The sequence below is a fragment of the Prunus dulcis genome, unplaced genomic scaffold (genome assembly GCF_902201215.1).
Source record: "Prunus dulcis unplaced genomic scaffold, ALMONDv2, whole genome shotgun sequence".
Taxonomy (NCBI): Eukaryota; Viridiplantae; Streptophyta; class Magnoliopsida; order Rosales; family Rosaceae; genus Prunus; species Prunus dulcis.
Genome location: NW_023010013.1, coordinates 114866 through 129678, shown reverse-complemented (window position 1 = coordinate 129678; position 14813 = coordinate 114866). Strand labels below are relative to the sequence as shown.

Here is a 14813-nt window from a genome sequence, read left to right as displayed (position 1 = left end):
ACTTAAATAAGGTAAACTGCAATAAGTTAACTTACTAATGTTAACCAAAACGAGCAACTATGAAAATGAAATGAAACAGAGTCGCAGACAGAAAAATAAAAATAGGTGTGAGAAAGAGTCAAAGAAAGAAAGACACAATTACAACTTGCAAGTTGCTACTGGCTGGCCCAATTCATAATGCACTCGTAGCTTGATGTAGCTTGATGCACATGGAATAAATCACGATGCCATTTTTGAACCAGTAAACTTTCATGATAGTCTGCAGAAGAAGAAGAAGGATGACAAGAACAAATTGCACCATTACATGGTTTACATTGTTACTCTTGTTATGCTCTGCGCACCCGTTTTGTTTTGCTAGGGACACACTCACATATGACACTCCAATTACAGACGGCATTCGATCAGAAACTCTTGTTTCAGCTGGAGGAGAATTTGAACTGGGATTTTTTACACCTTCATCAACACAAAGCTCTGGCCTTGCTAGAAGATATGTTGGCATTTGGTATCACAATATTAGTCCAAGGACAGTTGTTTGGGTTGCTAACAGAGAGAAGCCAGTTGTCAATTCAACTAGCACTGGAGTTTTTGCGATCAAAGAAGGTAACCTCCAAGTGTTGGATAGTTTTACTGATGAGTCTTATTGGTCAACAGAGCTTCAAACACCCAAGTCTTCAAATTTGGTGGTGAGGCTTATGGATTCTGGGAATCTGGTGTTGTTTAAGGATGGTGATGATCATTTGTGGCAGAGCTTTCAAAACGCAACTGATACATTCATTCCTGGGATGGTGATGGATACAAACTTAGAATTGACTTCATGGAGAAACCAAGATGACCCAGGAATTGGGAACTTCACCTTCAAGCTAGATCAAGAAGGAGACAATCATTTTGTTATTTCAAGAAAATTAATTCCTTATTGGAAAAGTGGAAAGCCAGGTGAGTTTTCCACTTCAGCTGAAATGATTCCTCCCATAGCTCGTATGTTTTTAAATTTCAGCAAGAGTGCTGCCATACCTATAGGTCGAGGATATAATTATTATACTTTTACAGCTATGACAACATTGAAAATCAAATATAAAAGAACGGTGATGAATTTTAATGGAAAGATACAGTTTCTGAACTGGCTTGAACAAGAGAAGCGGTGGAGTTTGCTTTGGACGCTGGAGCCAAGAGATCGATGCAGTGTGTTTAATGCTTGTGGGAACTTTGGCAGCTGTAACAGTAATAATTGGCCGTTGGTGTGCAAATGTTTGCCAGGTTTTAAACCCCAGTTTGCAGAGCAATGGGAAACTGGAGACTTTTCAGGTGGATGTGAAAGGAAGTCGACAATATGTAGCGAGGACACTTTCTTGAGATTGAAGATGATGAAAGTGGGAAAACCAGACACACACATCGATGTTGACAATGAAACAGGATGCAGGAACGAGTGCTTAAATAACTGCCAGTGCCAGGCTTTCTCATATAGTACAGGTGTAAACAGCACCAGAAGGGATTATACACCTACTTCCTTGTGCTGGATATGGTTGAGGGATCTAAATAATCTTGAAGAAGAGTATGGACATTGTGGCGAAGACCTCTCTGTTCGAGTTGCCTTAGGTATTGCATTTCTCCGTTTAATTTTGGATTATGATGGAATATATGCAGTTCTTGGTTTGTTTCACCAAACTACTTTTACAGTTGAAAAAAGATGTAAGAGACTCAGAGTTTAAAGCACCTCAGTTAGGATGAGGGATGTCATACGTGCGTAGCAGTAACAAATTCTACACACATACACAACTAAGCAGTCTGTTATATGCTAGAAGCATTCTATGTTAAGCTTTTACATGTGAGCATGATTGCAGAAGCATGAGGTTAATGCTACTTTTTTAGTTCGTTATGATAGTCAAAAAATTAAATCTTGTGCAGAATCAACCGTAAGAGACTGCAAGCCTTGTGGCACAACCGTCATTCCTTATCCCCTCAGCACTGGATCAGCCCAAGTACACGAAGATTTGTCATCCAAGAAAAAGATGTGGATAATTGTGATCCTAGGAGCACATCCAAAAGTCAGCAGCTCAACCTGTCACTGCCATTTAAGTTGATCAGTTGGTGCAGTGCCAACCTTACATCTAGAGATACTAATGCAGTAGAGTTGGGTTGGGAGCCGCCGACGGAACCATCCTGTACAACATCTGCAGACTGTAGGGATTGGCCACATTCAACTTGCACTCCAGCAAGAGATGGAAAGAAAAAATGCCTTTGCAATTCCAATTTTCAGTTGAATGGCTTAAATTGTACTCGAGGTGAGAACGTCATGTTAGGCATAAAAGTTTGCTGATGCATGTGGGCCTCTTGCTGCAAATCAATATTTTTTTAGAGTCACTGTGTTATGGGAATTCATATGGTAATCAATTATCTTTTTTTAGATTGAGTAGAAATTATAATTGGAAAATGATAAAACCAAGTAGAATTGGATTATCACTGGAATTTGCCATTTTACATTGTTAACTCAATAAGCTTATTGTATGATGAAAACTCACATGTATAACGTTCCCCTTGCTTTCTTTAATTTTCCAGAGTCAGAAGAGCAATCTAGAAGAAAAATGTCATTGTCTCTGATACTGATAGTTGTGGCCGTCCTTAGAGTTGTGATTTTTCTGGCATGCATTGTTTGTGTTTATATATGGAGAAGAAAGACAACCAAGAGACGAGGTAACTACTTTGCTATATGCACTCTGTACTGAACATCTGCAGAATTGGTCCTATTGAATGACAGCATGAAAATAAAATTATTCAATTCCATGTATTAGATAAAATAAATCGAGCACAACTTGATAGTGAAAGACGAGTTCAAGAGTTGATGGACACAACTGAATTCACGGAAGAAGATGAGAGAGATATAGATGTACCCTTTTTCGATTTGCAAAGCATACTGGATGCTACAGATAATTTCTCAAATGCAAACAAACTTGGACAAGGGGGCTATGGACCTGTTTACAAGGTAATTCAGGAATACTTGTTTGCCAAATCATTGCAACTGAACCACCTGAGCAACACTTTGTCCCTAGAAAATTGTTTTTCATTATGTTGATGTGTTCTGGTTAGTTGTAAATTGATGAAAAGGGAATTTTGTTGCCAGGGCAAGTTTGTTGGAGATCAAGAAATCGCGGTAAAGAGGTTATCAAGGGCTTCAAGACAAGGCTTACAGGAATTTAAGAATGAGGTGGTGCTGATTGCCAAACTTCAACACCGAAACCTTGTTAGGCTTAAAGGATTTTGCATCGAAGGAGAAGAAAAAATTTTACTCTATGAGTACATGCCTAACCAAAGTCTAGACTTCTATATATTTGGTTTGTTCCTAGTCCTCATTTCAGTATTTTTTTTACTGCATGATATATGGTTTCTTGATTATCAGAGCTCCTTTCTCTAATGGAAAATGCAAACTTTGGCAGATCATACAAAAAGCATGGTTCTCAATTGGGAGATGCGCTTCAACATCATTTTGGGAATCGCTCGAGGACTTCTTTATCTTCATCAAGATTCCCGATTGAGGATCATTCACAGAGATTTGAAAACCAGCAACATTCTCTTAGATGAGGAGATGAACCCCAAAATATCTGACTTCGGCTTGGCGAGGATTGTTGGAGGCAAAGAAACTGAGTCGAATACAAACACAGTAGTTGGAACTTAGTAAGTTTCGTGTGGACGGTTTAAATTTCAGGGTGGATATTTCATACATTGTAGCACAAATTTGAAATTTTAATTCCTTGACCATTTTAGAGGGAAGTGCTTTGGTGCCTGCATATTTTACAAACTGTTATTATAATTTGTGATGCAGTGGTTACATGTCTCCGGAGTACGCATTAGGTGGAACTTTTTCAGTGAAATCAGATGTGTATGGCTTCGGTGTGGTTCTTCTTGAGATAATCAGTGGAAAAAAGAACACAGGATTTTATCAATCCCAACAAACTTTCAGCCTCATAAGTTATGTAAGTGTGGTGGTTGAATCTTTCATATCCATACCCTTTATTTTATAATTATAACCCCATTTTTATACTTCAACCATATTGAAATTTCAACATTTTCTCAGGCATGGAAACTGTGGACAGAAAACAAGGCTTTGGAACTAATGGACAAGACTTTGGATGAAAGTTGCAACAAAAGTCAATTTATTAAGTGTGTCAATGTTGGGCTCTTATGCGTGCAAGAAGACCCTGTTGACCGCCCCGCCATGTCAAATGTTCTTACCATGCTTGACAGTGAAATTTCAATCTCTCCAACTCCTAAACAACCAGCCTTTCTCTTTAGGAGAGGCAACAACTCCAGCAGAGCTGCTTCTTCTACTAAGCCAGAAACAATTGCCGAAATAACTACAAGTCTAGAAGAAGGTAGATAGTTAAAGCATTGCTGAGGCTGTAATTAGTCCCTTTGTCCTCCTTAAGTGAACTTTTAACTTTTTATGTCTCATATTTTCCTTTATACTGAAACTGTAACTTTTTCTTTGTCATGAGTCTACGTGGCCAAACGTGGTAATTGTAAAAGCCCTCTCAACTATATAATGTCGGTCACAAAGATTTGACCTCTTTGCAATGCTACTTGGTCTCACAATATGAGTAGCATATAATGAAAATCAACTTGGAATCTTTTTTTTCCAAGTAATAAATAAATAAATCAGACGACTTTGACCCTAACTTTAAGCCAGCTACTTTTCAATCATTCAGCTACTTTTGATAAAGCAAAAGCATCAACCATTTAGTGATTGCAGACTGGCTCTACTGACCAGTAAACTGGTATGATTAGTTTAGTTCCTCTTGATATATTGGAACTAGGAAAATGGCTTATTGGACCGAATTAGCTGTCTTAATTTTTTTTAAAAATCTATTTGCAAAATGATGATGCACTTGTAGAAACGAGGCCATTTTTGAACCAGTAAACTTTCATGATGGCCTGCAGAAGAAGAAGAAGGATTACAAGAACAAATTGCACCATTACATGGTTTACATTGTTACTCTTGTTATGTTCTGCGTACCCGTTTTGTTCTGCTAGAGACACACTCACATATGACACTCCAATTAGAGATAGTGTTGGATCAGAAACTCTTGTTTCAGCGGGAGGAAAATTTGAACTGGGATTTTTTACACCTTCATCAGCGCAAAGCTCTGGCCTTGATAGAAGATATGTTGGCATTTGGTATCACAATATGAGTCCAAGGACAGTTGTTTGGGTTGCCAACAGAGAAGACCAACCAGTTGCTGTCAATTCAACGAGTACTGGAGCTTTTGCAATCAAAGATGGTAACCTCCAAGTTTTGGATAATACTAGTGGAAAGTCTTATTGGTCAACAGGCCTTGAAACATCCGAGTCTTTAAATTTGATGGTGAGCCTTATGGATTCTGGGAATCTGGTGTTGTTAAGGGATGGTGATGATGATCCATTGGCAGTGAATAATATTTTGTGGCAGAGCTTTCAAAATCCAACTGATACATTCATTCCTGGGATGAAAATGGATAACGACATGGAATTGACTTCATGGAGAGACCAAGACGACCCGAGAATCGGCGACTTCACGTTCAAACTAGATCAAGAAGGAGACCAGTTTGTTACCTTAAAAAATTCGACTCCTTACTGGAGAAGTGGAGAGTCAGGTAATAAATTTTCTAGCTCGGCCGGAATGTTTCCTCCACTAGATGATCTATTATTCAATTTCAGCAAGAGTACTGCCAGATCTAGAGGACCAAATAAATATAATAATTTTACAACTGTGACAAGATTGGACTATAATTATACAAGAATGCTGATGAGTTTTACTGGGGAGGTACAGTTTTTGACCTGGATTAATCACACAAAGCAATGGAATTTGTTATGGAAGGAGCCAAGAGATCGATGCAGTGTGTTTAATGCTTGTGGGAACTTTGGCAGCTGTAACATTAATAATTGGCCGTCGGTGTGCAAATGTTTGCCAGGGTTTAAACCTCAGTTTGCAGAGCAATGGGAAGCCGGAGACTTTTCAAATGGATGTGCAAGGGAGTCGACAATATGTAGCAAGGACACTTTCTTGAGCTTGAAGATGATGAAAGTGAGAAATCCAGACGCACAAATAACTTCTGAACATGAAATACAATGCAGGAAAGCGTGCTTAAATAGCTGCCAGTGCCAGGCTTTCTCATATGGTGCAGGTGTAAACAGCACTAGCAGGGATACTGCTACTTCCTTGTGCTGGACATGGTCGAGCGATCTAAATAATCTTGAAGAAGAGTATGATAATGGCCAAAACCTCTCTGCTCGAGTTGCCTTGTCTAGTTTAGGTATTGCATTTCCCTGTTTAATTTTGGATTACGATGGAACATATGCAGTTGTTGGTTTGTTTCACCAAACTACTTTACAGTTGAAAAAAGATGTAAGAGAGTGAGAGTTTAAAGCACCTCAGTTAGGATGAAATTAACTACAATCAATAATGTTGAGGGATGTCATACGTGCGTAGGAGTAACAAACTCTACACACATACACAACTAAACAGTCCGTGTTATATACTAGAAGCATTCTATGTTAAGCTTTTACATGTGAGTAAGATTGCAGAAGCATGAGGTTAATGTTAATTTTTTAGTTCGTTATGACAATCAAGAAATTACATCTTGTGCAGAATCAACCGTAAGAGACTGCAAGCCTTGTGGCACAACCATCATTCCTTATCCCCTGAGCACTGGACCGGATTGTGGTGACCCCATGTATTCCCGTTTCAATTGCAGCACCATCATAGGCCAGCTTAGCTTCGTGGGACTGACAGGCACATTCTTTAGAGTTATTAGTATCAACCCAAGTACACAAAGATTCGTCATCCAAACCAAAAATTGTGATCCTATGAACAGAGTCCAAAGTCAGCAGCTGAACCTATCTCCATTCACAGTGACCAGATGGTGCTATGTTCCCCTGGGAAATTTTAGTTCTCAAGTTTCATCCGGAGGTACTAATGCAGTAGAAATAGGTTGGGAGCTGCCGCTGGAACCAGCCTGTACAATATCTGCAGACTGCAGGGGTTGGCCACATTCAACTTGCAGTCCAGCAAGTGATGGAAAGAAAAGATGCCTTTGCAATGCCAATTATCAATGGAGTGGCTTTAACTTAAATTGTACTCAAGGTGAGAACGCGTTAGGCTAGGGATAAAATTGCGCTGATGCATGAACTTGTTAGTGCAAATCAATTTATGTTGGGACCAATGCTTGTCCGTCTGAGTAGAAATCATAGAAATAACTGAAACTAAGTAGAATTTGACTGATAAATCCAATCATTTAGTTGGCTCATTATAAATGCATCATGTCATTTTAGATTGTTCACTTCAGTAATCTAATTACATGATGATAACTTCATGTAGAATTTCCTCTTGCTTTCTTATAGAAGGTAATCTTCAACAGACACCAAAATCGCAAATAGAAGAACAACCAAGAAGGAAAGTGCCAGTGTCTCCGATACTGATAGTTGTGGCAGTTGTTACAAGCGGAATTTTTCTTGCATGCATCGTTTGTGTTTATATATGGAGAAGAAAGATAACCAAGAGACAAGGTAACTACTTTGCTATATGCACTCTATGCATGAACATCTGCAGGATTGGTCCTATTGAATGACAGCATGAGAATAATATTCTTCAATTTCATGTCTTAGATAAAATAAATCGAGCACAACTTGATAGTGAAAGGCGAGTCCAAGAGTTGATAGACACAGGTGAGTTCAAGGAAGAAGATGAGAAAGGTATAGATGTACCCTTTTTCGATTTGCAAAGCATATTAGACGCTACAGATAATTTTTCAAATGCAAACAAGCTTGGACAAGGGGGCTATGGCCCTGTTTATAAGGTAATGGAGGAATACTTGTTTTCCATTTCATTGCAATTGAGCCACCTTAGCAACATTTTATGTGTTGTGTTATTTTCCCTCCAAAATTGTTTTATCATTAATGTATTCTGGTTAGTTGTAAATTCATGTGAGAGGGAATTTTTTTTTGTCCAGGGAAAGTTTCTTGGAGATCAAGAGATTGCAGTAAAGAGGTTATCAAGGGCTTCAGGACAAGGCTTACAGGAATTTAAGAATGAGGTGGTGCTGATTGCCAAACTTCAACACCGAAACCTTGTTAGGCTTAAAGGATATTGCATCAAAGGAGAAGAAAAAATTTTACTCTATGAGTACATGCCTAACAAAAGCTTAGACTCCTTTATATTTGGTTTGTTCCTAGTCCTCATTTCAATATTTTTATACTGCATGATATATGGTTTCTTGAATATCAGAGCTCCCAAGTTTCTCTAATGGATAATGCAAAGTTTGCCAGATCATACAAAAAGCATCTTTCTCAATTGGGAGATGCGCTTTAACATCATTTTGGGAATCGCTCGAGGACTTCTTTATCTTCATCAAGATTCCAGATTGAGGATCATTCACAGAGATTTGAAAACCAGCAACATTCTCTTAGATGAGGAGATGAACCCCAAAATATCTGACTTCGGCTTGGCGAGGATTGTTGGAGGCAAAGAAACCGAGTCTAACACAAACACAGTAGTCGGAACTTAGTAAGTTTTGTGCAGACGGTTTAATTTTTAGGGTGGATGCTTCATACATTGTAGCAAAAATTTATTGACTGTTATCATAATTCGTGATGCAGTGGTTACATGTCTCCGGAATACGCATTAGATGGAACTTTCTCAGTGAAATCAGATGTGTTTAGCTTCGGTGTGGTTCTTCTAGAAATAATCAGTGGAAAAAAGAACACAGGATTTTATCAATCCCTACAAACTTTCAGCCTCATAAGTTATGTAAGTGTTCTGTTTTATCTTTCATATCCATTTATTTTGGGGTTATTGCATTTTTGGTCATAAGGGTTATGGTCGAATTTAATTTTGGTTATCGAAATTTCAATTTTTCGAATCAGGTCATATGCTTCAATTCTGTCAGTTTCCTTAATTAAAAAAATATTTTTTAATATTAAATTATAAATAAATAAAAATAAATTTTTTTAATTATTAGATCCCTTTACCCAACCCCCACCCGGCAGTGATAGCCATAACCACCCACCTCAAAAGTGAACATTGCAGACCCACAACCCCACCCCTTGCCACAAGCCCCTGCCCAACATCAGCAGCACCACCTCGCCCCTCTCTGTCTCTGCCCCGCGACTCTCTTCGCTAGGGTTATGGGAGGGGGCAGTCATGTTTTGTTTTTTTTTTTTGGGGGGGGGGGGGGGGGGGGTTGGTGGGGGGGGGGCGGCGCGCGAAACGGAGGAACCATGGTGGTTTTTTTGGTTGCAGGGAGAGAGAGCTCCCAAAATCAAAGGCCTTGTTCTTGAGGTCTCTCTCTATGAGACCCAGCAAAGGAGCGTTTGGGTCAATTGGGCATGCCAAAAATCTATACTTTTTGGGCATTATCTCTCATCTCCGATTTCTTAATCTAGGGCTCTTATTCAAACCAATCAACTGCGTCTCCCAAATGTATCACCAAACGCCAGCCCATCAATGTATTATTATTGTGTTGAGACTTGCATGAACCATTAAATTTCTGTATGTTATGTTCTGTACCAAAAGCAAGGCCACCTTCTTTCTCTTTATCACGACCCACCCTCCATTCTTTTTTTTAAATTCTTTTTCTTTTAATTTTTTTTACATTTTCTTTATTATTTTAAAATGTCTAAGGAATTTGCCTTGAAGAATGACAAATTTGCCCTAATTAAAATAATTAAAATATATTTTATTTATATAATTTAATATTTAAAAAATATTTTTTTAATTAATATAACTGACGAAATTGGCAAAGGACCCACTAGTGTAGTGGTTTGGAGTATTTACTCCCTCAGGCAAGGTCCTGGGTTCGAGTCCTAGCATCCGTGTTGTGTGTGTGAGTTTAATATGCTATCGCCCCTTTCAATAGGAAAGGACCTCAAAAAAAAAAAAAAAAAAACTGACGAAATTGAAGCATATGACCTGATTTTCTAACAGTTGCAAATAGGGTGACCAAAATTGAAAAATTAAAATTTCGGTGACCAAAATTAAACTCGATCCTAACTTTAGTGACTAAAATTGTAATTACCCTTTTATTTCTAACCTGTTTGGATTACACCGTTTTGAAATTTAAACATTTTCTCAGGCATGGAGACTCTGGACAAAAAACGAGGCCTTGGAACTAATGGACATGACTTTGGATGAAAGTTGCAACAAAAATCAATTTATCAAGTGTGTCAATGTTGGGCTCTTATGCGTACAAGAAGACCCCATTGATCGTCCCACGATGTCAAATGTTCTTACCATGCTTGACAGTGAAATTGCAATCTCTCCAACTCCTAAACAACCAGCCTTTCTCTTAAGGAGAGGCAACAACTCCAGCACAGCTTCTTCTTCTACTAAGCCAGAAACATTTGCCGAAATAACTACAAATCTAGAAGAAGGTAGATAATTAGAGAATGGTTTGAGGCTGTAGTTACTAACTAGTTAGTCTTTTATAGTCATGCTTTTAGCATGGTGATGTAAATAGTGGTATCATGCTCAGTTTAGCAAGGTTCAGTTACAAAAAATAAACTAATAACATGTTTTATGTGCTACTTGTTATGTGAAAATATTGGGCATATTTTAATAGATCAAGCAATTATAAAAACATCAAAATATGGGCAACCTTTAGTTGCTCATTGTTCAAAAGAGTTTGGGCAGGTGTTTATATATATGGTACTGGGTGGTGGAAGGGGATCTAGGTCTTGCTAGCTCTGCTGTACAGGTGGCTTACATTCTTTCTACTCCTCTGTAGAGGTTTTGACTCTGTTGGCATAAATTTGGAAAATGGCAGGTGTTAGTGTATATAAGTGTATATAAATGGAAAATTTTGGGTGAGAGCAATAACTATTATGACATAATTAAGTTAAAAAATACAATATGACAAACAACAGTCTATATACATCAAGCATTGTATTAATCTGATGGACAAAAGTATAAACTCAATCTATTGAATAAATTCAGAACAATTGTGACAATTATTAAATAGTTATAAGAGAATTAAGCCAACACTTGAGCTTGAACAGAATCAAATCAAGGGGTGTTGATTTTGTAGCCATAAATATGGTAAATGGTATGCGGTAATGGAGACAAATGAGAAAATTTTGGCGAAGACAATGGCTATTGTTATAGAATTAAGGCCAAATAAACTGCACAAACCAAATTTAAATAACCTATGAACACCTAATGACCTATAAATAGAATAAGATAACCTAACGACCTAATGAGCAAGTTTGTTATAGAATCAAGATAATCTAATGGAGAAGCTATAGAAGCAGTAATAATCTATAAACAGCTATAGGTCATAGAAGTATAATAAAGACAGAAATAACAGGCTACATGTTATAGTTTTTGTTCATTACATTTAAAACATCTAATAAGAATTGTGAATCTTACAATGCACACAATTATCAACTTCACTCAAGCAACACTGAGTGGCAATTCAAATCCACCATGAACCAATTTATAAGTTCAAACATAGAACTCAATCATATGATAAACCATCACACAAAAGGTTTAGTTTCGGTCCAAAAGAGCAATTCGAGGATATGGTTCTTACCTAAAATGCTTTAGTGAAGTTGCAAAATCACCCTTGTCCTCATGAGCAAACCTTTCAACAGCTGAAAAAAGAATGAAAGGAAATTTTCATTGTAATTCTAATCATTGGTGGTGCATTAGTAGACATGGGTGTGGACTCGGACTTGGAGTGGTGAGAGAGGTGTGTTAATAGTATGACTTTGTGAACGAACTTCTATAATCACCAATGTGAAGCCTATGTGTTCACTGGAATTCAGGAACAGATTCAATGGATATAATTGGAGCAATATAATTGAAATTCAATCCTACGTGTGACTAACATAAAAAAACAGATTATAAATGAATACGTATCTATGTATTACTCTAAACTAAAAAACAGATTTAAAGGATATAATTATGATATGAATATGCTTGTTTCACAATGAAAAACAGCAATGGGCCATGATCCAATGTAAAACAGAATGTTCAATTCTTGTTTATTTGAGTGTCTGCACAATCATTACAGCTAATATATTTCAGAACTTATTGTAGAAAATTATTGACCATGGAACTAAAATACTCTAAAACTACATAGAATCCGGTAAATATTTCTGAATACAGAAGCACTATAAGTAAGTACAAAATTAGGCCAACAGAAGAAATGAAACCTCTAATATGATCCTGAAGCAATGGATGGGGCATAAAGCAAGAATCTGCCACTCAGACAATAAATGAAACCTCTAACATCAAAAACAGATTCAAGAGATGCCAAAAATACGAAAACAGTTCTACAGATGCCACACCAGATTCAACAGATCCAAGAGATGCATAAATACCAAAACAGAATAAAGGCAGAAATAATAGGCTATAGGTTATAGTTTTGTTCATTACATCTAAACAATCTGATAAGGCCATCAAATTAGTATTAGTCCACCACATTAGTATTAGGCCATCAAATTTTTTCCATCTCTTTCATTTGTAAACTCTATCGGGTTTGAACAAAATGTACTCATAACCTACCCCTTAATTGGTGGGAACAGTTTTTTCACTAACGCCCTTAACTATGTAAATAACTACATTTAAAAAGTAGGCAAACAGATAATAAACAAACAGGAATTCTCATGTTTCACCTCTGAGAACCAATAAATTGCAGAAATTGTAAATTGAAATAAAGTTATGTTCCTGTATTCAATGAAAGAGAGCAAACTTACATTTGAATCTGCAGTGAAGTTGAAAAACTGGAATAAGATTCCCAAGACCAAGAAAATAATTCCAACAATAATACCCAATGACTCAAGCCTGCAAACACAAATGGATTAATTGGCTTTAAAAACGAAGTGGACGTATGTACTTCAGAAATGACACATGTTCCAACTACTTCTAGTTTGGATTGGATTTTCTCCTCCATTTCCAATCCAAAAGTTTCTTCTCACCAATTGATCGGATCATAATTCACGAAAATTATAATCTCATCCCAATCGGGTACCAGATTTCTGGACCTCATCCGAAACTGGAGACAGGTCTTTGTTCAAATTGGCATTTTCATAACCGAGAGAGAGAGAGAGAGAGAGAGAGAGAGAGAGAGATTGATTATGGAAGAGAATGGGAAATTGAGAAATGTATCTGTAATCATATCTGCAAGGGCTTAAAGGGCGAGGGCATTTATTGAGAGAGTTAAAGTTGGCAAGATCAAACTCGCACATCTTAGAAGAACATGTAACGGATTTGAATGTAGAAGAGCGATCTGTATTGAACACCCTATTGTGGTCTATCCTGCGTTTGCGTATGCCACAACTCTTACCGCAATGGCTTCCGCATCTCACCCATGTCAAGTCACTGCCTGTACTTGGAATCACCGTGAATTTCTGGGCAGGTGTTCCTAATTTGAGCTTCACCAGGTACTGCCCGATACCATAATCCCAACCGGCATTCCCATAAAAATCGTCCACGCCTCTCTCACCACTGCAAACACAATGGCCACTCCCATAAAAATCGAAGTCTCCAGATAATCTCCAACAGTAGACCGACCTCTTCCATCATTGCCCCGCAACCAGGCCAACCAACCTGGTTAGAAGCGAACCCAGCATCTGATAGAAGAAGGTTCCAAGTCGTTACAATCGAAGGAGAGGGGGGCAAAACAGGGAAAACACAAAGCAACTGGCCAAGGGCAAAACCGTGATTTCACTGTGCTGATAAGAAAACTAAGTTTGCAAAACAGTAAAAAGAGAGAGTAATTTCGTCATTTCACTGTGCTTAGCTACAGTGTTTAGTTGCATTGGGTTTTAGTATATATAGAATTTTAAAATATCTAAGGAATTTGCCTTGAAGAATGACAAATTTGCCCGAATTAAAATAATTAAAATATATTTTATTTATATAATTTAATATTTAAAAAATATTTTTTAATTAATGTAACTAACGAAATTGAAGCATATGACCTGATTTTCTAACAGCTGCAAATAAAGTGACCAAAATCGAAATTGAACTCGATCCTAACTCTAGTGACTAAAATTGTAATTACCCCTTTATTTTATAACCCCATTTTTATACTATTTGGATTACACCATATTGAAATTTAAAAATTTTCTCAGGCTTGGAGACTGTGGACCAAAAACGAGGCCTTGGAACTAATGGACATGACTTTGGATGAAAGTTGCAACAAAAATCAATTTATCAAGTGTGTCAATGTTGGGCTCTTATGCGTACAAGAAGACCCCGTTGATCGACCCACGATGTCAAATGTTCTTACCATGCTTGACAGTGAAACTGCAGTCTCTCCAACTCCTAAACAACCAGTCTTTCTCTTAAGGAGAGGCAACTACTCCAGCACAGCTTCTTCTTCTACTAAGCCAGAAACGTTTGCCGAAATAAGTCTAGAAGAAGGCAGATAATTAAAGAGTGGTTTGAGGCTACATATACGTATCATAGGTTTCTTTGTTTATATTTAAGTGTAACTTTTTCTTCGTAACAATGATCAATTTATGTTTCTTTTGCTTGATGATTCTACGCGGTAACCTTTTGTGCTTCTGTCGGTCACAAATATTTGACCTCTTTGTAATGCAACTTGGACTCATTGTGTGTATATTTTCTTCTGCAGACCAAATAAAAAATTCATGAAATCAACTTGGAACTCTTTTTCTGTGTGGGAGTTTTGTTGTGGTCAATGATAGGTTTGATGTAAGGAGATTCAACTGTTCGTCGACTCAAACAAGAGACAATTAATAATTATTCAAGCAAAGAATTTGTAGTTTAAGTGGTTAAGAATATTTATCTCTACGTCTGTGGGAGCAAATTTCCTAACAAG

General features: G+C 37.4%; 1 protein-coding gene and 1 long non-coding RNA gene across 2 annotated transcripts; one reads left to right on the top strand and one right to left on the bottom strand.

Moving 5' to 3' along the window:
• The first annotated feature begins 227 nt into the window (after window positions 1-227).
• Window positions 228-10403, top strand: LOC117612494. Its single transcript, XM_034341179.1, has 16 exons — window positions 228-1608; window positions 1903-2073; window positions 2554-2688; window positions 2787-2977; window positions 3116-3326; window positions 3429-3666; window positions 3815-3965; window positions 4067-4364; window positions 4911-6281; window positions 6617-7111; window positions 7369-7533; window positions 7633-7823; window positions 7977-8187; window positions 8293-8530; window positions 8623-8773; window positions 10098-10403. The coding sequence occupies exons 1-16, from the start codon at window positions 252-254 to the stop codon at window positions 10401-10403; spliced, it is 5880 nt and encodes a 1959-aa protein (XP_034197070.1). The 5' UTR covers window positions 228-251.
• A 152-nt stretch (window positions 10404-10555) lies between these two features.
• Window positions 10556-12966, bottom strand: LOC117612481. The gene is made up of 4 exons (XR_004583410.1): window positions 12943-12966; window positions 12721-12808; window positions 11553-11613; window positions 10556-10759 (listed from the first exon to the last, which is right to left on the bottom strand). It is a non-coding gene; the product is annotated as an uncharacterized LOC117612481 (long non-coding RNA).
• Between the last annotated feature and the right edge of the window lie 1847 nt (window positions 12967-14813).

Excerpts from the sequence above, each read along its gene's own strand:
- LOC117612494 (XM_034341179.1), top strand. The coding sequence starts at position 252 with ATGATAGTCTGCAGAAGAAGAAGAAGGATGACAAGAACAAATTGCACC. Across the intron at positions 2,978-3,115 it reads GCTATGGACCTGTTTACAAG|GGCAAGTTTGTTGGAGATCA; the intron begins GTAATTCAGGAA and ends TTTTGTTGCCAG. Across the intron at positions 7,112-7,368 it reads TAACTTAAATTGTACTCAAG|AAGGTAATCTTCAACAGACA; the intron begins GTGAGAACGCGT and ends GCTTTCTTATAG.